This window comes from Manacus vitellinus, unplaced genomic scaffold, assembly GCF_001715985.3.
Source record: "Manacus vitellinus isolate BGI_N305 unplaced genomic scaffold, ASM171598v3 scaffold_8_pilon, whole genome shotgun sequence".
Classification (NCBI taxonomy): Eukaryota; Metazoa; Chordata; class Aves; order Passeriformes; family Pipridae; genus Manacus; species Manacus vitellinus.
The window spans coordinates 17,667,143-17,690,767 of record NW_021940864.1 but is presented as its reverse complement, the minus strand read 5'-3'; the positions used below and the strand labels follow the sequence as shown (position 1 = coordinate 17,690,767).

At 40.9% G+C, this 23,625-nt stretch overlaps 1 protein-coding gene across 2 annotated transcripts in view; it reads left to right on the top strand.

Annotated features, from left to right (window-relative positions):
- Positions 1–23,625, top strand: part of GLP1R (glucagon like peptide 1 receptor) — an 86,572-nt gene that overhangs the window by 47,823 nt on the left and 15,124 nt on the right. For both annotated transcript variants that reach the window (XM_018085365.2, XM_018085363.2), the window contains 5 exons: positions 7,046–7,155; positions 9,781–9,887; positions 13,311–13,464; positions 14,916–15,075; positions 22,742–22,802. In XM_018085365.2, the coding sequence (XP_017940854.1) occupies positions 7,046–7,155; positions 9,781–9,887; positions 13,311–13,464; positions 14,916–15,075; positions 22,742–22,802 (592 nt within the window). The remainder of the gene's footprint in view (positions 1–7,045; positions 7,156–9,780; positions 9,888–13,310; positions 13,465–14,915; positions 15,076–22,741; positions 22,803–23,625) is intronic.

Here is a 23,625-nt window from a genome sequence, read left to right as displayed (position 1 = left end):
CCCTGTGCACCAGCTGTAGATATATTTGTTTGTTTGCAGAGGATGATAGCCAATTCTAGAATGCAATAGAATGATTGGAAACATTGACTTTATGGTAACAAAAAACATTACAAGACAGGAAAAAGGTATTGCAGGATAGCGAGGAGGCAGGAACCACTCAAACCTTCAGAAAAGTTTGTTCATCATGCTGATCTACTAGAACAGAAGCTGATTGTTGTATGTTTGGTATTTTCACTGCATTAAAGGTAAGAGGGCCTGAGTCACTGTGAAGGATTCAGGCATGGACAAATGTGAATCACCTCTGACTAAACCACCTGCAAGCAAGAAGCTGAAATTGCTCAGCAGTTGCAGAGGAAGCTGTGTGCGTGCCTTCCTTCTGTCTTGGCTCACAGGCCACCTCCAAGCATGTCATTGTTAGTTTGCCTCTGTGCGTATTAATAACTGAATTTTTTTCAGCAATGGTATCATGTGAAAGCTGAAGGAAATGAGGTTCCTGGTGAGCTGTGGATCAGGCCCATAGCAAAGGCAGAATGGGTACATATACCATCTCCATTTATCTGTTTTAGGACATTGAAGATCTCATCCATCTTTATATATATATATGTATCATGCTGTGTGAAATTTGGGACTCTTGGGACTGTGGCACTGGGCAGTGTCTTCTGGGGGACTTCTGCAACTGATCACACAATGTTCTAAGATGTCAGTGCTCCTGGACTGGGTTTGCCTCACAGGTCCTACGTGATGCTGGGGCTAGGTATGCCCAGCTGCAGGGGATCAGGAGTTTTGTGTGTGTGGTGTATATCCATTACTGGGCTGTTCATGGCTCCACGCAGTGATGTTGTGTGGGTACTGTGGTGTTCGACGCATGGCTGAATATAATCTATTTCCACAACAGTGAAACTTGTTTTCAGATTTCTGAGAGTAACTTGCTGCCTACAGGGCATCAGCCCTGTGCTCTTTTCATGTCCTGGTTTGTGCAATCTCTCAAATCTTTCATAAGCATCTCTGTATTTATCAATCAGAATCTCAATGTTGCCTTAAAGTGCCTGTCAACATTTCTGAACTTTTTCTATCTCATAAGCATTTTGGCTAAAAAATTATTCCTTAGACCAGATGTATACACTCTCACATTCTGATATGCAGTCTCTTCTATTTTGATTTTTGGTTTGATTAATTATTTTACTTCTTAAGGCTCTTTCTGGGTACAGGCAGCCCGGTTAGTCTTCAGTTGCCTTTGAGTCCTGCACTGATGAGTTTTGGCAAGCAGTGAGGCTATGGTAACCTGACACAGCCAGTGTGTGGCTACCAAGAAGTCCATAAAAGTATTTGTGACTTGTAGACGTGGCAGGACTGTTCCTGTCCAGTGTAATAGCATTACATTAATTTTTTCTTCATATTTAAATAGATTGCCTTGTCTTTCTCTCTGATGGCAAATTTAATGTTTCATCTATTGTAAACACTTTGATTCTCTAATATATGCCAGGGTTCAGCATACAATAGATTTTCCTCTTTTTTTATTGATAACATTTCTTTTTAAATAATAGAGAATTAAAATATGTCATGGTGATTTGAAGAGATAAAATAAATACACTGAGGCTAAGCATTCATCTGAATTAGACCTTGCCACTAGAAAATACTGACGGGGTGGAATTCACAAAGCGTTTCAGAATGTGAAATAATGTTGGGGTTTGGGGTTTTCTTGTTTGTTTGCTTGTTTTTTAATTAATTCTCCTTTAGCAATTCTTTTTCTTTCCTTTTTTTTTTTTCCAGGAATATAGCAAAATTTCTTTTTGTGTGAGATTGTATAAGTTATAACCGTGTATTACAAGACAAAATTATTTGAAGAAACAGTGGCAGTCAGATTGAACTTCTGAGTCCTGTGATCCTCTGGACTTAAACCTCCAGGATTTCACCTTCATTGACTTCAAATATATAATATTTACTGATTCCCAATTCCTAACGCTGCTTTTGCATAGGTGTTTTGAATGGCTTACTTCAATAAGCTGTCCACTAATCCTGAGGGGGAAAAAAATTATGCTTTCCTACTTGCTACCCTCCATCAGGTGTGAGATCCGTAATATTGTCATAGAAGCACAGAATGGTATGAGGCTCTGGAACTAGAAGGCCACACAACTGATGAGGTGAGCAAATGTCCTTCTGGGATAGTGGGGCCTCCTAAAACTGTCTCCCAAGGGCTTGGGTAAGGAACATTACTGGAAAACTCTCCAGTCTAGTCAGGCACTCTGGTTACTGTCTGCTATTGGTTGTTCAAACTGGCAGCGATGAAATAACAAAGAGAAGTCTGAGGACAACCAAAAGAGACTTCAGGGCCCTGGGATAATTGGTAGAGGGATCGGGAACACAAGTAGAGATTTCTTTGATTCTTCCAGTAACAAAGAGTCAATGAGTGGTTCTGAGGATGGCATAATGGGAAAAATTTTGGGTTTTTTGACTATGGGATGATCTACTTAACACCTGGTCTACTGACACCTAAGGGGATGCACCAGTCTCACAGGGGAAAAAGTATTCTAGCACAGGAGCTAGCAGGGCTTGTTGACAGAGCTTTAAATTTGGCTTAGAAAGATGAAAGGGACAAAACTAGACTTGCCAATTATGAACACTGGGATGGTGTGCCAGAGCTTGAGGAAGCGAGCACTAACGCAATCCCTCAACCTGCTTCACAAGGTGTTGGCTACAGTCTACCACTCCTGAAATGTTTCTACACCAATGCGCGCAGCATGAGGAACGAACAAGAGGAGCTTGAAGCTTTGGCCCAGTCCCAGAGATTTGATATCATTGGCATAAGTGAAACCTGGTGGGATGAGACCTGTGACTGGAGTGCCTGATTGGACAGTTACAGGCTCTTCAGGAGGGATAGACAGGGCAGAAGAGGTGAAGGAATGGCACTGTGTATAATAGAAATGTTAGACTGTATGGAGCTCACAGTTGGCAATGGCACAGTTGAGAGCCTCTGGATAAGAATCAAGGGACAAACAAATTATGTGGATGTCATTGTAGGGGTCTACTATAGACCTCCTAGACAGGACAATGAATTATTCATGATGACAATGAATTATTCATTGAGGAACTAAGAGACACTTCAAAATCAACTGCCCTTGTCCTTATAGGGGACTTCAACTTGCCAGAAATTAACTGGGAGCACCACACAACTGGTACAACCCAGGCCAGAAGATTCCTAAAAAACCTGGAGGCTGGTTTTATGGAACGGGTCCTAAGGGACTAAGGGACTTGGAAAGATGCTCTCCTTGATCTCCTGCTTGTCAACAGAGTGGATCTCGTGAGCGAAGTGGAGATTTGGTGGCCGTCTTGGCTAGAGCAACCATGAAGTGATCAAATTTAAAATCTCTGTTGACAGGAGGAGAAGTGCCAGCAAAACCTCAATTCTGAATGTGAGGAGAGCACACTTCAGGCTACTCAGGGAATTAGTAAGCAGGGTCCCCTGGGAAAATTTTTGCAGGTGCTGGAGTCCAGCAATGATGGTCACTTTTCCAACATCACCTCCTAAGGGCACAGGAGCAGGCAATGCCCAAGTATCAGAAGTCAAACAGGTGAGGCAGAAGGCCAGCTTGGCTACCAGGAATCTTCTCTTGGAAATAAGGCAAAGAAGGAAGGTGTATGCCCAGTGGAAGCAAGGTCAAGTGCCAGGAAGAATTCAGAGATGTTGATTGGGAAAAATTCACGCAGCTAAAACTCGACTGAAGTTGAAGCTGGGCAGAAATGTGGGGGACCATAAAAAGATTTTTTTCAAATACATTAATGGCAATAGGCAGTATAGAAATATCGTCAGCCCATTACAGGATGAGGATGGTCACCTCACAGCCAGGGGCAGAAATAAGGCAGAGATGTTTAACACTTTCTTTACCTCTATCTTCAACACAGATTATGGACCAAGAGGGTCTCAATGCCCTGAGCTGTTGGACCATGACTGTGAAAGTTACCAACTCCCAGTCAACCCTGAAATTGTGCAGGATCTGGTGCTCCAGCTGGATCCCTACAAAACTGTGGGCCATGGTGGGATTCATCCAAGAATCCTCAACAAGCTGGCTGATGTCGTTGCACAGCCTCTTGATAATTTTTGAGCGGTCTTGGGATTCTGGAGAGATCCCAGCTGTCTGGAAGCTGGCAAACCTTGTCTTGATTTTCGAGAAGGGCAAAAAGGAGGACCCTGGAAACTACAGACCTGTCAGTCTCACTTCAGTGCCTCATAAAATTATGGAGAAGGTTATTCTGAGAAGTATTGAAAAACATCTGAAAGACAATGCAGTCATTGGTCACAGCCAGCACGGCTTCCTTAGAGGAAAGTCCTGCTTATCAAACCTGATTTCCTTTCATGACAAGGTAACTCACCTAACTGATCAAGGGAAGCCAGGAGATGTAATCTTTTTGGATTTCAGTAAAGCTTTTGATACTGTCTCTCACAGGATCCTTCTGGATAAAATGACCAGCACAAGAGCTGGATAAACACACCATGTGGTGGGTGAGCAATTGGCTTAAGGGTCGAGCACAGAGGATGATAATGACATCAAACTGGCGACCTGTCACTAGTGGGGTTCTGCAGGGCTCCATCTTAGGCCCTGTGCTCTTCAATATCCTCATAAATGACTTGGACACAGGATTGGAAGGGACACTAGACAAGTCTGATGACGATACAAAACTGGAGGAGCTGTTGACTCCCCTGCAGGGAGGCCCTGCAGAGTGACCTCGACAAATCAGAGGACTGGGCAATCACCAACCATATGAAGTTCAACAAGGGGAAGTGCCCTTGGGATGGGGCAACCCTGGATGTATGGACAGCCTGAGGAATGAGATGCTGGAAAGCAGTGCCACGGAAAGGAACCTGTGGGTCCTGGTCGGTGGCAAGTTGAATATGAGTCAGCAGTGCCCTGGCAGCCAGGAGGGCCAGCCATGTCCTGGGGGGCATCAGGCAAAGCATCGCCAGCCGGTTGAGGGAGGGGATTGTCCTGCTCTGCTCTGCACTGGGGCAACCTCACCTTGGATATTGTGTGCAGTTTTGGGCACCACAATGTAAGGAAGACATTAAGCAGAGAGCATCCAAAGGAGGGCAATGAAGATGGTGAAGGGCCTTGAGGGGAAGCTGTATGAGAAGTGGCTGAGGGCACTTGGTCTGTTAAGCCTGGAGAAGAGGAGACTGAGGGGAAGGTGTGGCTGGAACACTTGCTGGGGAAGACTCTGGCAAAGAATTTGTTAAATACCTCACAGCCTTCTCCATGTCCTGGGTTGCCAGGTCTCCCATATCCTTCCTGAGAGGACCTACATTTTCCTAGTCTTTCTTCTATTGTTGGTGTACCTGAAGAGGCTGTTTTCAATACCCGTGAGCAACACTGTAGCAATATCCTAGCCTAAGGAAGTAGTTGTCACTGGCAGTAGATAATGAGAGCAGATGAAAAATGTTCATAGCAGTTAGTTTCTGTGAAGGTATGTGTTGCAGGTGGTTACCGAATATCTCTTTCTGGTTTTGTGTAAACATACACAAATAGATATCCTTAATAGTAAGAAAAAAACTCCATTGATCATAACTTAATTTTTATACCAACTTTATATTATTTCTCACTGGTATATTCTGTGTACTAATTACAAAGGCAAATAGGCTATGCCTACCAGAACCATTATCAGTCACCATTTAGCATACTCATTAAAAATGGCTTATTAGAATATTAATGTCTATATTGTTTTTTCAAGCATCACTGTTAACTTAGAGTACCTAATACAAGTCTGCTGCTGACAATTATCAAACAGATTACCAGTTGCCAACTAATATGCAAAGAGCCTACTGGATTGTTATAATTTCAAATAAGTTTTAAAATTTTCCTTTTGAACAGAAATGCCAAATTCTAACAAGTTCTATTTTGCAGTAATGAGGGAGCTGACAACAGGATGAGGTTGCAGCAGGCAAGGATGGGTTTGAGAAAAAGCTGTAATTGAGAAGCACTTTGGATACCCTTGCAGGACTGAATCCTCCTAACTGAGCTTCTACCTCAAAACATTGTATATTTCCAAACATTAGGTATATGCTAATCCTGGTTGAAGGGTTGACTCAGCTTTTGAGGGGTAGCTTTGTAATATAGAATAGATCTGTTTACTGGGTCAGAAATGTGATTAGTAAGAAACTTTCTTTGCAAAGCATCTGACACTATTACTGTACTATAAGGACAACTCTACGTTGCTTATGTATACAGCTGTAAAAGTTGTTTGACTTCCCCAATTCTCTACACTAGAGAGGGGGGTTGTTTTCATACACTATGGCTGAGTGCTCCTTTTCCTTTGCACTTTTATTTTGGTGCTTCAATCTGATGTAATTGTATTATGAGCCATTTCAACATACCTGCTTTTACAAGATCGAGCAACTAACTGCTTCAGAAAGGTGTTTAATTTATTGTTGATTTCGTTATTCAAACACATAGACAGAAGGAATAAAAAGAGCACATGGGTAGTTTAGGCAAAGATTTATGGTTTCATTTTGTAGCACAGATGTCTGTATAAGCATCTACATGTTGGAAAGCCTGTGTTAGCATATCTCTTCTGGGGTTTCTCTGAGTCTGTATTCTCTTGGAAAAGAAAAAGCACATTTAGTCTTTGTGCACCTTCTTTTCCATGTGGATTTTGTAGCTGAGGCTTAACTTTCCCAGAATTTGTGTGTCTCAAAATCTAACATTTCAGCGAGCTGGAAATTATGGATGTTGTGAAATTCACACAAAGATAGCGGCAACTATTTCAGGCTATTGTTGCTGCTGAATGGTCAGCAGTTGTCCTGGAGCATGTGCCATCTGATCCCTTGGTGGCTGCATATCCTTCAAAGCCTCTCCAAGGATGAGTAGCAGAGTGTCAGCCGCAGGCAGGGAGTGGGTGAAGCTCTACCTCTGCCATGCTGCAGCTTCCCCCTCCATCCAGGAGGGTGATAGGTGAGGAAGGAGGGTTTTATGGAGGCTCAGTGCTCTGTGTGCCTTGCCCCTCAATGAAGCAGGCTCTCCTCCTGTTAACCCTGTGGCTCGGTTTCTCCTGGCAGTGCTGCATGGGCAGGTGTACCGGTTCTGCACCTTGGAGGGGACATGGCTGCTGAAGGAGAATTCAACCCTGCCCTGGAGGAACCTGTCTGAATGTGAGTCCTCTGACCAGGTAAGAGTTTTTCACCCCTCTTGATGCTGTTGTTTAGGACAAAGCAGAAGAGAGGAGGATAATAGTCTTTGGTGCCCATGTGGTTTTGTCTGGTCAAAGTAATCTTTTCTGTCTCGCTTCAGTGAACCTGATGGTAAGAGATGTCAGGTCTCTCCCCTTCAACAAAGGGAACATGGAGCGTAGACTAGAGTAGGTTTAAGTGTACATGAGAGAGCCAAGAGAAGTGAATCAGGTCATCCCAGCTGTGGTGCAGTGCAAGAGCTCAACTGCAGCTCACCCCACTCGCAGGAGTGACCTAATGTTATTCCTTTCCTTTTTTTCCCATTGTCACGTCATTGTAATAGTGACCACTTGCTCCCTCTGTCTTGTTAGCAGCTATTAAAGTGATTAAGATGAACTGAACTGAAGAATATTTGCTTTTCACCTTTGGGCAGGGGGCAGTCCCTGCCTTTTTTCTTTTTCTTTTGCTTTTTTTTTTTTTTTGTCTTTTTACCTTAATTTTCTGTGGGCGATGGAATTAGGCTTGTCAGTGTTATTTTCTTGCCCTAGTGCTTTATACTCTGCAGGGAGCTGAGACACCTGGCACCAAATGAAGGAGAGCATAGGGATTTCCAGAGGATTTTTGACAGCCATTGGCGTCAGCTAGCACACTGTGTGCATTCCCATGACACGTGATACCACTACTACTGTGAACCTCCAAGGGCGATGCTTTTCCTCACAGAAACTGAGTGTACTCTCTCTATCCCAGAGTACTAGGCACTAGGTACATTATCTAGTCTAAACAGTTCAAGTTCATGAAAGTCCCAAGTGCTGCGGGATCTCTACCCTCTGTAGTTCCCATTGCTCAGTGCCTCATTCTTCAGAGGGAATAATGGCTGCAGAGTAGGAGGAGATGAAAGTAGAGATAGTTTCTGTTCTCCAATTTTGTAAAATTTAACCTTTTCCTCTAATTTGCAGCCTTATTCCTTGTCCCTTTCATTTTCTGGGGAATCGCAGCAGAGTGCATTTTCATAAAGCAACCTGTAAGCTTAGTCATTTGACTTTTCCTTCTTTGCCATTATGGTTTCTTCTAGAGCTGTGTTGGGACATGCCAAGGAGCGAGATACTTTAGTGGTAACACTTAGTCATTTGGCACCTGCCCCCAGATTTCCATGAACTGATCTGGATTCTGAAACCCTGTGTACACAATGTCACTCCCTGAAATGTGAACAGCCATGTTTGGTTTCCCAGCTAATGTATATAGAGCCCCCTAATAACTTACTTTATTTTATGCATCTGGCACGTGAGAACAAGAGCTTGTTTTTTATAAGTTTGCTATGTGTTATGTTACGGTTGTTACTAAAACAAATTCTAAAGGGGATGTTAGTGAATCTTTATAAAATAACATTGTTTACTCTATGTGTGCAATGTAATTTTGATCTGTGTAGATGTTTTAAACTGTTGGGTTTCAGTAGTTTGCCTAAGCTTTGATGCTGAAGAGATTTTTCTTTTCATAAGCTAGCTCTCACATCATTCCCTTTAAAGCATTAACCTAGCAAATCCCTGAGGAACAGCCTGTTCACCTTAAATCCTCCTGACTGTGCAAAGTACATCTGAATAACTATACTTAGTTTTTGAAGTACAAGGAATGTATTCCTTTGTACAGCACAGGTCTCATGAGTCAGTTGCAGAATTAGCAGCTTGAAGAAGGGAAGTAAAATGCCTGAGTCTATTTAGACAAAGATACAAACGTAGAAATGAACCAGAGTAGTGAATATGAATGTGCCTCAGAGACTGAGCAATAAACCTCTGTTATAATTCAGACCTGCCTGTACCTTTTCAAGAACTTCTCTTCTCTGTAAGGATTTTGGCCAGAATTTTCAAACAAGGGTCTCAGTTATCATGTCTTCAGCAGTGGATCTGAAGAGAGCCCCTGCTCAGGACTGTAGGTGGTACAAGAATCCCCACTGCTCTGGTCCACACCAAGTCACTCCATCCCAAGCAGGATGTGACACCGAGGTCATGAGATGCTGTTGGGCTGTGGTTTGTTACCAGGAGGTTGCATAGTTGAGGCAGAAGAGAGACTATTTGGGGGCAGAAAAAAAGTTTGGTTGCATGAATGCAAGTCATTCTTTGCCTCAACATCAACAAATGGGATCTGGCTTGTTTTATTTCTGAATATTGATGTAACCAAAGGACCCTGCTCGTTACCACAGTAAGGAGACTTGCTTGAAGTGTTCAAGTCTGAAAAAATCAGCTTTTCCATTTTTACTGCAGGACTGAGTTGTGTCTGTGCTTCTTGCCACGTATTTTAAGACTTGCTTGTGTGGTAATTCATGCCTCTCCAGCTTTATTATGAAATAATGTCACATTATCTATTTTTCTAGCCTAACTGCAAAACTCAACTGTTAGAGTGAACACCTGGGAGCAGCTGAGGAATTAAGATTAAATTTTTATTTCTTTAGAGCATATGGAAAGTGGAAAACTGATTTGATATGTGCATTTAAACTTAAAAGTAGGAGAATGATTTCTGGTTATCATTAAGAAAAGTTAGAAAGCAGCTGGGAGAAAAGAACTGAAGCCCACGAGCTCTGTCTTTTCCCCCTCCCCTTTCTTGTTTTTCTTTTCTCCTTTATATGCTCTCAGGATGCACCAGAAGAACAGCTCCTGAATTTGTCCATCATATACACCATTGGATATGCTCTTTCCTTCTCTGCCCTTGTAATAGCAACTGCCATTCTTCTTGGATTCAGGTAACTGGCAAAGCTTTGAAGAGAGTGGAGTAAAGGTTTTATGTTTTTCGGTATGAACGTGTCAGACTTTGACAGAAAGTTTTGATTATTTTTTCTTTCCTTCCATCACCTCATCATTTCTCTATCTTTTGTCAGTTCTGTGTTCCTTCTGAAAATAATTTCTTCTCAAAATGCAAGTAAAATTGCCAAATTTTTGCTGTTTCCTGTATGAATATGTGGAACATATACTTTTTGTCAATTGGAATATTTTATTGTGACAATTTTTATTTCAATGAAATTTCCACTGGAAGAGGTGGTAAAAGAAAGAGATGCCAGCATTCCTTTGTGGTGTCACCTTGCAGATGAGGCACAAGTCTGAGATGGGCAAAGACATTTAGGAGACAAATTTTCATCTGGTCTTGCTTGGAATTACACAGAGCATAAATCTCAATCTGGCCTATTTCCCAGCCCTTACATGCAAGGTGTGCAGACAGGGATTTTTTAAACAATTTTTATTTTTGAAGAACTTTTAGAAATTCTTACTTCTTTTGCAATATAAAAGAGAACCTAATTTTGAAACTTGAAAAGTTTATGTGAAATAAATTGCTGTCACCTGGCCATATTGATGTATTGAGTTCATCCAGGTTTGCACCTACAAATTCCATGGAGTGCATTGAGAGACTCTTGGTTGCACATACCAAAGATACACTGTGTATGTTTGGTTAAAAAAATAAAGAAAAAAACCCAAAGAAACCAAAACACAACTTTGGACTCCATGAGAGATCTCCTTTTTTCCTCTGTAAATGCAAGAGACATCTTGATTCCAACCAGACTGTCCTGTGGTTTGGGGATGCTGAGCATAGGAGACTGGTATTTAGAAAACACAAAGATGCTCTGTTGTGGGAATGAAGTCCCTCTGCCATAAAACCCTGCTCCTTGGTGCTGTATATAGCCGGGTCCCATCATCCGTCTTATGTGCTGATGGGGCTGCCTCTCCTAAAAAGCAGAGTTTTCCATCTCCTGCTACTCTTATCTGAAATCAGGTCAGGAACCTTCAGTGCTCTGATCCTTAAGAAACATTTTTTGCTGACTAAAGAATTACCATTTCCAGTTATTGATCATTTGCTCTGGAGCCTGCACTCCACTTTTACGAAGGCACTCCCTTTCCTTTCTTCCCTCCTATATGTTTATATCCCTTATGTATTTTAAAAGGTTAGTCACACCTTTTAACTTCTAATTTCCAAAATTAAAATGATGCAAACCTTCTAATATTGTATCACACCTTTTAGCAATGTATTATCCATCCTCCTTGCAGTGGAGAAGCATAGGCAAGCAATCTCAAAGAAGTTTTAAAATGACTGCAGAAGTTCAGAGACGTGCTCACCCTCTGTGAATGCCATGTGATAATTATGAATTGTACGTGTTCTACCTGTGCAACTTTGGGACCCATCTGACAAAACACCAGATGGTCTTCAAGTCTCCAAATGTCTCCCAGGATAAGTGTTTTCTCCTCATTTCACCTATCGATGACACTTTTTGAGTAATCTTAGCAGCCCAAATGTAAAGGTCACAGAGCACAACCATATACTTTTTGAAGAAAGGAAGAAAGGATGTGCATATTTTCTGACAGGGAGCAAAGAGCAAGTTTATCACCAAGGACTGGTAGAAGAGAGGGAATTTTGATGCCCTCATTTTTGTGGGGTGATACTTTAGCAATTTTTCCTTCAGCTGTGAAGCAGGGACTGGAGAAGTATACAGGATTGTGTGATTCTTATTCTGGAAATGAGGTTCCAGAGATGTTAAAGGGGCCAAGAGTCTTGTTAATACTATACCATCAATCCATTTCATGCTTTCCTTTCTAAATTGTCCATCAGGAGACAACTTGGTCCTGGATCTCATGAAATACATGAGACCTGCTCCTATGTGAATTATTCTGACTGGAATCTCCTCCTGTGGCCTCTCCCTGGAGCTGTGCAGCCTCAACAAATGCGGATTGAAATCTAAATCAATGACACCTGAATGTTGATGGGGCTTTTTAAATTCTTAGACTACAAAATAACCTTCATAATTGTCTTTAATGATGATACAGCAGAGGAAACTATCTCTCTAGAGTCCTATTTTGCATCTTCCGAAAGAAATGGAAGAAAAATCTGTAATTTCAGTGGTGTAAGCTGAATTAGGCCCATAACTTTATGACTGAAACAATTTGAATAATTTGCTTTGCCTGTAGCAGAAATACTCAGTAACTATTTGCAACCTATTTTCTTCAATTGCCTATTTTACATAATTTTTTCAATCAAGTGGAAATGTGTAGCAGTTCTGAAGGGTAGAAACAAATGAATTTTGAGTTAAAGGAAAATAAATTTTAATAATAGGTAAGTTTTGAAATAAGATGTGATTTAAAAGTGATTAAAATATTTCATTAGAACTGTGAAAAAAATAGCTCTTCTTCTTCAGTGCAAAATCTCTTACTTTTAGGCCAAGTCAATTTTTCTACCAAAATTTATAGAGCAGTAAAAAACAGACATTTAAAGTGTAAGTTCGCTGAAACTCTTGCTGGAATAATTGCTGATTACCATATGTTACCTCTATCTTTTAGCATTTAAAAAGAGTCTTACCCAGTATAACTTCGGGGCAAAGTGTGTACCCTTGCAGAGCTGGAAGAAAAGTGTTTGTGGATAAGGCTGGTAAAACATTGGCAGCACTCTGCAGTTGGATTCCATTTACATGACTGCAGTTTCTTTTGCTGTCCCTTAACATGCTCTTTTTTGACAAGTAGCAGTTTTATTGTCTTTGCAGCTGGCTGCTGAAATTCAAGAGGATTTTTTTCTTTGGGTTTTTTTTTGTTTGTTTGTTTGCCATTCTGAATGCAGAGGTGAAAAGTCTGTTCCTTTTACTTCTACCGAGAATATTTACAATTCCCCCAGGAGGTAATTTGAATGCAGATTTTTCTTTTGTTGTCAAAGTGGTAATTTACAGGTGGATGTTTTTTCATTGTGGGTTTGAGCACAGCCAGAAGCTGCGCCGCACCAGTTCCTGAGCTTTGCCAAAGTAAACCTGTGCAGTGACATTGGGGTCAATTCAAAGCAATTAGCTTCAGCATTATGTGCAACTTGACTTTTTCAGTCCTTTCAGATATGTCTTCTGAAAATGACTTAATTTTTTTACACTATTTAATCTTTTAAATTTTTTTTCCTTAACACACTGGTCTCCTTTCTTTTCCCAAATATTCAGTCTTAGACTTGAAGTTTTGAATGTCTTTTCCTTGGTAGTGATTTCTTTTCAAAGACAGTTTGAAATCCCTACAGCGATTCTCAAGTTATGGGATTTCCTCTGGTACCTTCTGATTCTCTACAGGGCTTATTATTTCCTCTCTCAGTCCTATGTGTGATGTTGCAGCTTTTATATAGGTAGCAGATCATGACTAGTTTGTTTTTTTTACAGACATCTGCATTGCACGAGGAATTACATTCACCTGAACCTCTTCACCTCTTTCATCCTCCGAGCTATATCTGTTTTCATTAAAGATTCAGTGGTGAAGTGGATGTACAGCACAGCCACACAAGAGCACCAGTGGGAAGGACTTATTGCCTTCCAGGTAAGGTCAGACACTGCGGTAGTTCTTAGGATATTGAAGTCATCACTGTGTGTGTCTGCACGAGATCAAGTAATTTAATTCTTTAGTTGATGGTGTGGCATGTTTCTCTACCTATGAGAAGTTTGCCCCCAATGGACAGAGGAAACACAAAGAAATTGCTTTACGTATATATATATATGTATATGCACAAATGCCCATATCTTCTTCCCATGCTGCAGGTTCATTTCTTTCTAGCAGTGACAAGAGGGTTTTCATTTCCCTAAGCCAGCACCTTTTGTGATAGGACTGTCCGCCTTGCGTAATGACCAAATTAGTTGGTTGTTCTTAGAGATCTTTAATCTCTTGAGGACAGGAAAAAAAAGAAGCATCTGATTAAAATGTAAATTTGAAAGTATTTAGAAAAGCTTCGGAGGAACAGGATAATTAAGTACTTCTAACTCTTGGGAGAGGATATGCAGCTCTTTTGTAAATACGATGAAAGTGTCCCTTTCCCCATTTGGATTTGGAATACAAAATGTACTTGAATCCTCAAAGAAATGTATTTTTATTATCTGTATAGCTCTTGTGGTTCTAAAACATGGGTACAGCATTTGCTGCTGCTATACAGGGTTGGGCTTGGAAAGGGTAAGTTTTCTGATGCATCCTTAGTACCCATTCTTTTCTGACACTGCCTAAGGCTTAAGCGCTAATACCACATAGTGAATCTCATATGATAGTTGATTTTTTTTCTCATCTGCAGTGTATCAGTTGCCAGAAAATAACATTGTAATACACATCTTAAATGGTTTGGAAATGTTCATATAGGATTGTCAGTCATTTCCTCTTCCAAAAAGCCTAGGCTTTATTCTTTTACAGATGGCTTATTCAAATAGTGGTTTCATCAGCTCTGATGGATATATTAATTAAGTAATCAGATTTCATATTTATCTAAAGCCCTGCTGACCACCTCTGTAATTTGCCAACTATGAGAGATTTTGCTCTTAAATGTGGTGCACTGGGCAATATTGCTATTCTGTTAAAAAATCTTTGCTTTGGAAAATAGTCAACATTATGGCATCTACTGTTTGCTCTTTAATAGAGAAATTCTCAACTGCAGATTAGAGTATCTGGGGAAATGTAAAGATTCACTGATAGCATTTGATATAGTACCTTCCACTTGTTCTTTTCATCTTTGTGTCATGCTTTTCAAGCTGTAATCTATTGCTTATTGAGATACAGTCTATTGCTTATTATTCTAAATGCAGAATGTGTACTTTTTATTTTTTAAAGGAGGAATGTTGTTAAAAGCGTCTGTCTGCTGCATATAGCACCGGCTTCTGCCCCTTCAGTACTCAAATGTGATTAGTTTAGCAGTCATTTTTTTGAGGAACAAAAGTAGGAGAGAGAACCAGTCTTTCGTGTTAGTATCCTTTTATTCTTGGCCCCTTGGGCTGTGCTTTCTTCCCTCACAGGAATCACTCAGCTGCCGGTTGGTCTTTGTGATGATGCAGTATTGTGTGGCTGCAAACTACTACTGGTTGCTGGTGGAAGGCATGTACCTTTACACACTGCTGGTACTTTCAGTCTTCTCTGAGCAAAGGATTTTTCGGCTTTATCTCTGCATTGGCTGGGGTAAGTTGATTTTTCTGTTTGTGGCTGCACTGGCACATGGTATAACGGGGAAAATTGTGTTCTACCCTAGTGCTGCCCAGTTCAAGTCCTGCAGTCTGCATTCCTGTTTTGTTCCCAATCCCTTACCTTGTTTGAGCTGCAGGGTGCTGGGCTGTTGCATCTTCTGGATGCTAATGGAGTAGAAGCTGTGAGTTCAGAACGCAGGGGCTGTGTGACATCACAGGAACTCCACACACCAGTGGCAGGCACATGGTACTTTTCCTGCAAGTCATCAGCTTCGCAGTACAAATTACATGTCGGTGGTTCCATACAGGTGTGAACTTTTCTTACCTGCCCTGCTTCATCTCCTTGAAGTTTCCCATTGCATTTACAGATGTCTTAACTACTTGTGGAGCAAAAGAGCAATGATGCCTTGCATCTGGGTGAGCATAGCAGTAGAGAAATGGTGGCAGTGTGAGCAGCGGGATGCAAAGGGACCAATGAACAAGGAACTGCTAGCCATGAATTTTCAGGGTGATTAAGTGGGCAGAGCAGGTCTAATAGGGATTGTTGGGGGAAAAAAATGGTCAGGTTGTATGTGCCATGGGCATGTGTGTGCTTGAAATCAAGAATTGTGATGCCTTGAAATCAGTTGGTTGAGCAAGGGCCACCTTGTGTAGAAATGCTAATGCTTTGATTCTTTCACTGTCCGGTTCACCTGAAAATACATTAGAGTTCAGGATTCATCCTATTTTTGGAATGATCTTTTATGGATTTTTATTGCATTTTCTCCCTTCCTCTTCTCTACCCTTCCTTTTTGGTGGAATCAGGCCACTTTTGGAAAGCTGAGAGTAAATCCAAGTAAATACTGCAAGTGCTTTCACAGATGCTAGTTTGAACATTTAAATTGCTTTGACTCTTCTTTTCTCTCCATGGATTTCAACTGTGAATATTTTAACAAATTAATTCCCTGGTAAAATGCATATAAATGGCTTATTGTGAATTACCCAATTTTACTGAACAGTGATATATGAGGAGCAAAGGCTTACTGGCATATTGATGGGAATAAATAAATGCGAATAATAGCAGTCTCCTGCTGGAGAGTTTTAGTTGAAGTTCTCTATCTTCCATATTCTTTTATATAGGGCATGCAGCAAAAGCAACACCAATTTGTATAACATTTGAACTATATATGTTTTAATTATACCCTCAATTTAATTAAAAAAAAGGTGGAGGGAACTATCCCGAAGCACTAACTGAGGTCATGAAAGGAAATGGAAAAGAAATTAGAACAAAATTATATCTAGTCAAATCCCAAGGGGATTATGATGTTTTATAAGAAAGGGATAGGCTGGTTTTGGTCTGAATCACTTCTATTTAGAGTTTGTCTCCTGCAAAAGCAGAAGGCAGAAACAGAAGATGTTATTTTGGTTTTGTTCTTCCTTTACAATGGCAGTTCTGCTACTGTATATTGAATTTCTGGATGAGTTTGTGGAAATGAGCAGCAATGTCAGAACTTGGCACTGGATATGTGGGCTTCATCCAAGCTTCCTAGAAAGGTCTGTCCATGCCATTCAATCCTCATCTGTACAATTTCTTGCTATTCCAGATGTGTCTGCATGTACAAACCTTGCCAATGATTCTCCACCTTCAAATGCGAAAGCATCTGCTGTTTCAGTGCTCCCAGATTAGTTATACTAGATAACAGTTTCATCTCTAACCAAGGGAAAGAGATGAAGATTTTTTCCCCCTCTTTCTGCTTCTTCACTGATGATTACATTTTTTGGGTGCTCAAGTCCCTCACTGGGTGACTTTCTGCTGTATGCATTGCTCAGAAGATTTTTATTTAATTTTTTTTTAGCAGCATGATAGACTCAGTATAATGCTGAGGCTTGAGAGAGACAGTAGGTTCCTGTTTGAGCTGTGTGTCCTTCTCTTTGAAGTAATTTATCAATTATAAAAATAAAGCTGGAACAAAAAAATAAATATTTGGTTGTCAGAGCTGATTTGATACCCTGACCCTTCTTCCCATTAATGAATTGTCCTCTTACAGGGTAATTTTTTAACTTGTTCATTATTCATCATTTGGTGAATATTTATGTATACAAATTTCATGTGTGTATTGTTCAAAAACACCGTGGGTGTTAGTCACTTCATGTTGTTATTTCTTCTAATTATAACTGAAGTTTGTGATCACTCTCAGAGCATACCAAAATCTGTTCTCCTGAAGTACAGGGTACTGGGCTTGCTGTGCACCCTTCTCACTTCCCCAAGGATCTTGAATCCCCCATTTTATGGTCACTGCAGCCAAGGCTGCCCTTCAGCTTCACATTTCCCACCAGCTCTTCCTTGGTGGTGAGAACAATGTCCAGCATGGCACCTTTCCTCATTGGCTCCTTTGTCACTTGGAGGAGGAAATTATCATCAACACATGCCAGGAACCTCCTGGATTGCTTATGCCCTAGTATGTTGTCCCTCCAACAGATATGGGGGTGGTTGAAGTCCCTCATGAGGACCAGGGCTTGAGAATGTGAGGCTGCTCCTGTCTGTCTATTGAGGGCTTCATCTGCTTGGACTTCCTGGTTGGTGGCTGGCAGCAGACCCCCACTATGTCACCTGTCCATGCCCTCCCTTTCATCCTGACCTGTAAGATCTCAGTCAGGTCCTTATCCATCCCCTGGTGGAGCTCCATACACTCCAGCTCTCACTGACATAGAAGGCAACATGCCCTCCTGGTCTGTCCTGCCTGACCTGCCTTAGTAGCCTTTGATTCTGTTCCAACACTCCAGTCAGGATGCCAGTAAGATCATAGCCCTGCAGGTGTGCACACATCTCTAATTCCTCCTGTTTATGCCTCATGCTATGTGTGTTTGCATAGAGGCATTTTAGTTGTGTCCCTAATGACTTGGAGTTGATGTCAGGAGTGGCTGAATTCCTTCATGCTGCTCTTCAGGTACTTTCTTGCTAATGTCTGATTCCTTCAGGCTCTGGGCCTGGCATCATCTATTGCTGGCACTGGTATCCAGTTGGTAGGAGTGGGATGGATTGAGGATCCCCTTCCCCAGCAACTTTAGTTTAAAGTCCTCTTCACCAGCTTGTCAAACCTATGACTTAGATTCTCTTTCCGTTCTCTATCTGATGGACACCATCAGTCCACAGTAGACAAGTTGTTCCAAGATATCCCAAATATATTTTTGCTATATGATCATTTCAGGTAAGTTCTTAAGTCAGTTATTAGGCAGTAGTCCATTTATTATCAGTTCAAATGAGTAATTATTCTTTGCTGGGATGTGCAGAATGCTCTGAATCAGAATGTCCAGGACACCAACATGGTGTTCATCGCATCTGAGCCCAAGTGAAGAGCTGCTGAGCCTGACATTGACTTCAAACTAACAGTAGTCTCTGGAGAAGAGCAGTTTATACTATAACACTGCTGTATCAGAAGCTTTTAGTGGGAAAAGGACCTGTTCACATTTAGGAGTAGCAAGGAGGGGAGAATGGGGAACAACAGAAATATCACACGGTGACTCTGTGTGACATCCAGCAGGAAGAACAACAGGAGACCATTTTCAGCACTAAAGGCTAAGAAGAAAATGTTAATAAAAAGATAAATATTCTCTGAGCTTCTATGGCAATTTTACACCCAGCTGCTCTTGCAGCAGGGAAATTGCCATAAAAAATAAATAATCCATTTCCTTTCAAGCCTTGGCAATCCAAACTTACTCTAAGGAAGAATACTTTAAGGGAATGAAGTTATCAAAAGCAGGAAGCCTGGCTAGGGCATCAGAATCTACATCCTGATTGCAAGGGAGATCTGACTGGAACAGAGGCAGTAAGAAACCTTCCTTCAGAAGCCCAGTATGAACTCACTGTAGCAACAGGATGCATTCATTGCACTGACCACTTCTCTTCTGTTTTCAAAAGAAAATGGTGTTTCAGACGAGGATGTGAAAGTAGGTTTGGTATCCAGACTGATCTTGGTTGGAAATGCGTGTCAGGAGTTCCTTTTAATTCTCTTTACTCTTTGTCTTCTAGATTGAAGTCTTTCATTCTTTTCCTTTCTTAGAAATAAAAAATGTTTCATCTTTTCTTCTCACATCTTCAGCGCTTTTACTCTTTCTACATCTACTCATATGTATTTATCAATTCTTTCAGTTCCTCATCGCATTGTTCATGCATTCATACATAAAGCAGCTGATCAAGTCAGAGCATCGTAGATGCTTTCTGAGGGAAAGAGGACTGAAATTGTTCTGACAGCAGGACTGTCCTTCTGGTTTGTGTGCCTTATTGTCTCAGAGGTTGAACTTATCACACATGGCAACCAGTGACGTCAGGCTACAGCTGAAATACTGAATACAGTCCTAAAATGCTATATTCAGAATATGTCCTCATTTAAGGGTCTCAGCAGGATGGCAGTGCCTTGGTCCTACAAATTCACTTCAGGAAGACTTTCTACTCAGCACGTGAGGATGAGGGGAACCTCTCTTGCTCCTCATATATCTTCCCTGAAATTGCCTTTACGGAAAGTGGGTACAAGGCAAAGCCACAAATACAGTGTCTGTAAGAACGGAAAGTTGCTTGCACGTGGAGGTAAGGGAAAGAAGATGGCATGGAATAGCACCACCTGGTGACACCTTTCATGGTAACTGGGACTTTGTGCATTCCAGAACAAACCTGAGCTTTTCTGTTCGGTTACCGAAATATCTTAGACCCATTAAATGAAGAGACTGATTACTACATGCTGTGATCAGGACATAGTAACTTCCATTAGCAGCTCCACGAGTTTCATGCCCCTCTGCTCATTTGGGACAGTGGAGCATTCTGAAAATGTCAACCTGTGCAGATTTTCTTACAATTTTCTTTTCTTACCTACCCCATCCTTTTGTCATTGTGGAAAATGCTTGGTTTTCCAACTTTTTTTTCTTACTATGCAGACACCTGACCAGGTGTAGAATATATAAGCTAGAGTGAAACTAGAAAGTTGTGCTGCTTATTTGTGCAGTGGGGTGTTAAGGTGTTGATTTGGCAGTTCCATTACTTTCTCATCATCCATAATATATATTATTATTGCAACCTATAATTCAGATGCCCAGTCATTTGAAGTTGAACTTTATTAGCTGAACTGTCAGCAGGCTTATTTCCTGGTACACTTGACAGATTTCATAATCACCGTGTAGTGTTCGAAGATTTTGGGTCAGCTATCAGCCTGCAAGAATTAACATTGCAGAAGCTATTATGAGCAGGCTGTTGTAATTTCTGGCATCTTCAGCAGTGATGCAGTACAGAAAAAAGTAGACATTACCATTTCCAGAATTCAGAGACCTTTCTCTGGTCAGTTAATCTAGGAAAAGATCAATCTCAGAGCTTTCTGTGTGATAAAAAGCAAAACCAGAAAGAGTTCAGCCTATATCTTGAATAAGTGCATCCTATAAATGAGTGCAGTTTTTTCTCGGATATCTGATATTCTTTGAATAGCAGCAGCAAGAGAAAGAAATGTAGGACTGAAACTCAAATGCCCCAAAAGACCTGCATGTTGAGAGCCCAGTGGAGTATACCACTGATTCTGTTAATGAAATATAGTCATCTGTAGTATTTATTCAAAGAGTTGTATGCAGTTTACTTCCACTCCCTGCTCAAACCAGACAGAATTCTCTTGACTGAGTGATGTAACCAGAATAATATTTGCACTTTTGACAGTTAATGCAGGGTAATTAGGTGTCAAAATTGTTAATTAATCTTTGGAGAGTCTCAGTGCTCCTTGCATACTACAACTATTGCAGAGATGCTTTAGACTTGCCCTTTTGCTGTTATGAAAGACTTCTACAGGCTTGAAGTGAATAAGGGAATGTTCTTGAGGCAGTCTCCTCTTTAGATCTTCACGAGGACTTTGGAAAACTGGATGCATTCCCATCTGCTGAGAGTGTGCCCTAGATGGTTTTTAGAGCCACCCATTTCTCAAGGAAAGGTTTTGTGAATTTGGTAGGTGTCAGGGGATATCCAGAAGATGGAGATATCCACAAATCATTATTGTTATCACTTAATATGTCAAATGATATATCCACTGACATACAGCCCTTGTGCTGTCAGTGTTTGTATCTTATCCTGTAACTTCTATATTAAGATGTCTTAATTCTCAGCAAAGTCAAGAAAGGAATAATTCAATCTATAATTTGTTTCTATGAATCACAAGCTCATTTGGTTTGGAACTGATTTGCAATGAACCTGTTCTTAGTCTCTTTATGTCACTGTGAAAGCAGCATAGAATTCTTAGAAAGTTTGTTCCCAAAATATTGTGTATTCTCAGTATCAGGTACATTCATGGAACATGTTCAACCACTTGCCCAAATAATCTCTACTCAATTCACCATCTTTGCTGTTGTTCTAATTATTGGTAATTTTTTTCTTTCTGTTCTTTATTCTCTCTCTTTTTTTTTTTTTTTAACTGATTAAGGAGAATATTGTTCTTCTGTGTTGGTAGTATTTAGCTGTTCTGATAACAGAAACAGTCTGCAGTACAAGAGAGAAGTTTTTTTACTGATAATACCCACTACAGATAACTGCTTGAGATATTCAGACTGCAGGAGATGACCAATTTCTATGTGGCTTTTGTTTCCAGGAACTGTGTATTTGCCCTGTACAGCACTTACGGCTCTACCCCAATGTTTTTAAGTACAATGAATGTTACCCTTTCTATACAATGTACATGCATCATCAAATACTTACCAAGGAGGTACTCGGTGAAATTAGTCCATCTTGATCCATCCCTAGGCAAAAATTCCTCATCCTGCTCTTTAAGTCTTAACCTGCTTTCCTTCCCTGTGTGCTTTTTTTGGCATTCTGTGTACTGAGTATTGGTTGGTAGATGCACTGTCAAATTATTTTTCCTGACATAGGCATTTCATAAATGAAAGAAATTAATTTGCGAGCCTTTGACACTATAAAGCAAGTAATGTTTGCGAGTTTGTTTGGCTTATCTCTCTTCCCTTTACACCCCAGATAAATTGACCAACTGTGGCACATGCACTGTCAGAGGTAAGGGTAGGACCAAGCCTCTTCTCAAAGCAAGGTGCATCTGCTGTATTTGCTGCAGCCACTCAAGTCCATGCCAGTACTGCAGCCCAAACTTGGGACTTCACTGTGGGGGAGGCCTGAGCAACTTGCTAGGTGTGCCCACACTCCTTCTGCCATCGGGGGAATGTGGGCTGGGTGTGCTCCAACCCCGATGCCAATGGACAGCCTGAGCTTGGTGCTGCCTGAATGAAGGGTAGGTGACCCACAGGCAGAAATTTGGAGGCAAAGGTCAGGGTCAGAGCACACTCCTCTCTCATATGAGTACAGAGGCTAGTAGAGCTTCCAAAAATTTAATTCCCTTGGCCCCTCCGTGAAATGTTACATGGAAGAAGTGGTATATGCCAAGTATGGGGGCAGTTCTGTTTTTCATTTTTCATGCCTGTTGGAAACTAGGTAGGAGCCCAGAAGAAAATGAGTTATATCTATTAGTTACTTGTAAGTTAAATGCCTCCTCCCACTGTTGATGGCCATCTGTGCTGGAGAGGAGCTGCAGCCCTGCCACCAGTTAATTATGTTGCTCATCATTATGGTGTTTGTATGGGGAGGGGTGGGTTGTCCTCCTCTCTGCTTTTCCCAGTCTCAGTGTCAGTGTCAACCTTGTCTCCTCTCTTCCCAGGTGTGCCAATGCTGTTTGTTATCCTCTGGGGAACTGTCAAGTACCTTTATGAAGATGAAGGGTTGGTTTGTTCTGATTTTTCTAGCTATCTCATTTATGCTGTATGTGTGCACCAGCAGGTCATTGTTTGCTTTCTGTTAGATGTGGTTTGCTTTGGCAGTGTGCTGAAACCTCACATAATTGCTTCTGTTTTGTCTGAAGGTCTTGCATAACGTTTCAGAAAGGAGCATATGTTTTTTTCTGATCAAAATTTTCTGCATGTCTGAATGAATCTATCCTTTTGCAGGTCAAGGAAAGGTATGTTTTGTTTTTCTGTAGTTACAGTATCAACAGTATCAACAGTAGAAGTCATCATACCAACCAAGACCACTCCTGATGCTGTGCCTTTGGCAGTAGCCTTTACAGTTATGCTTCAGAGGGAGGCAACAACCTCCCACAGGATTTTGCCTGCGATTTGTAGTGGTTAGCTTATGCCTAGCAGCAGAGATGTGATTGCCTACTCTTGTTTAAGCTTCCATTACTTAGATTTTCTTAAAACAAATGCACATTGTCTGCTTACGTTAGTCTTGCTGAAGTCAACTATGTCATGCACAAGACTGCTGTAAAACACAAAATACTTTTCATCTGTTTTTACCATAGTGGCTGTTCTGAAAAAATTACCTTTGTATGTGTTTTCTGTACCAAATTGCATTGTAGGCAATTTGTTGGGGTTTTTAAAAATAAAAAATTAAATAAAAGTGAGGAAAGTGACTTCCTCTTTTTAGTGGCAGTGGCTGCCTGGGAGTATTTGGGTAGCTTTCTTTGTGATGAAATAAATAAACGTATGGTATTTCATTTCTATTCTAAATTTACTATTTAATGAGTTTTATTCTTAATTAGTTTCC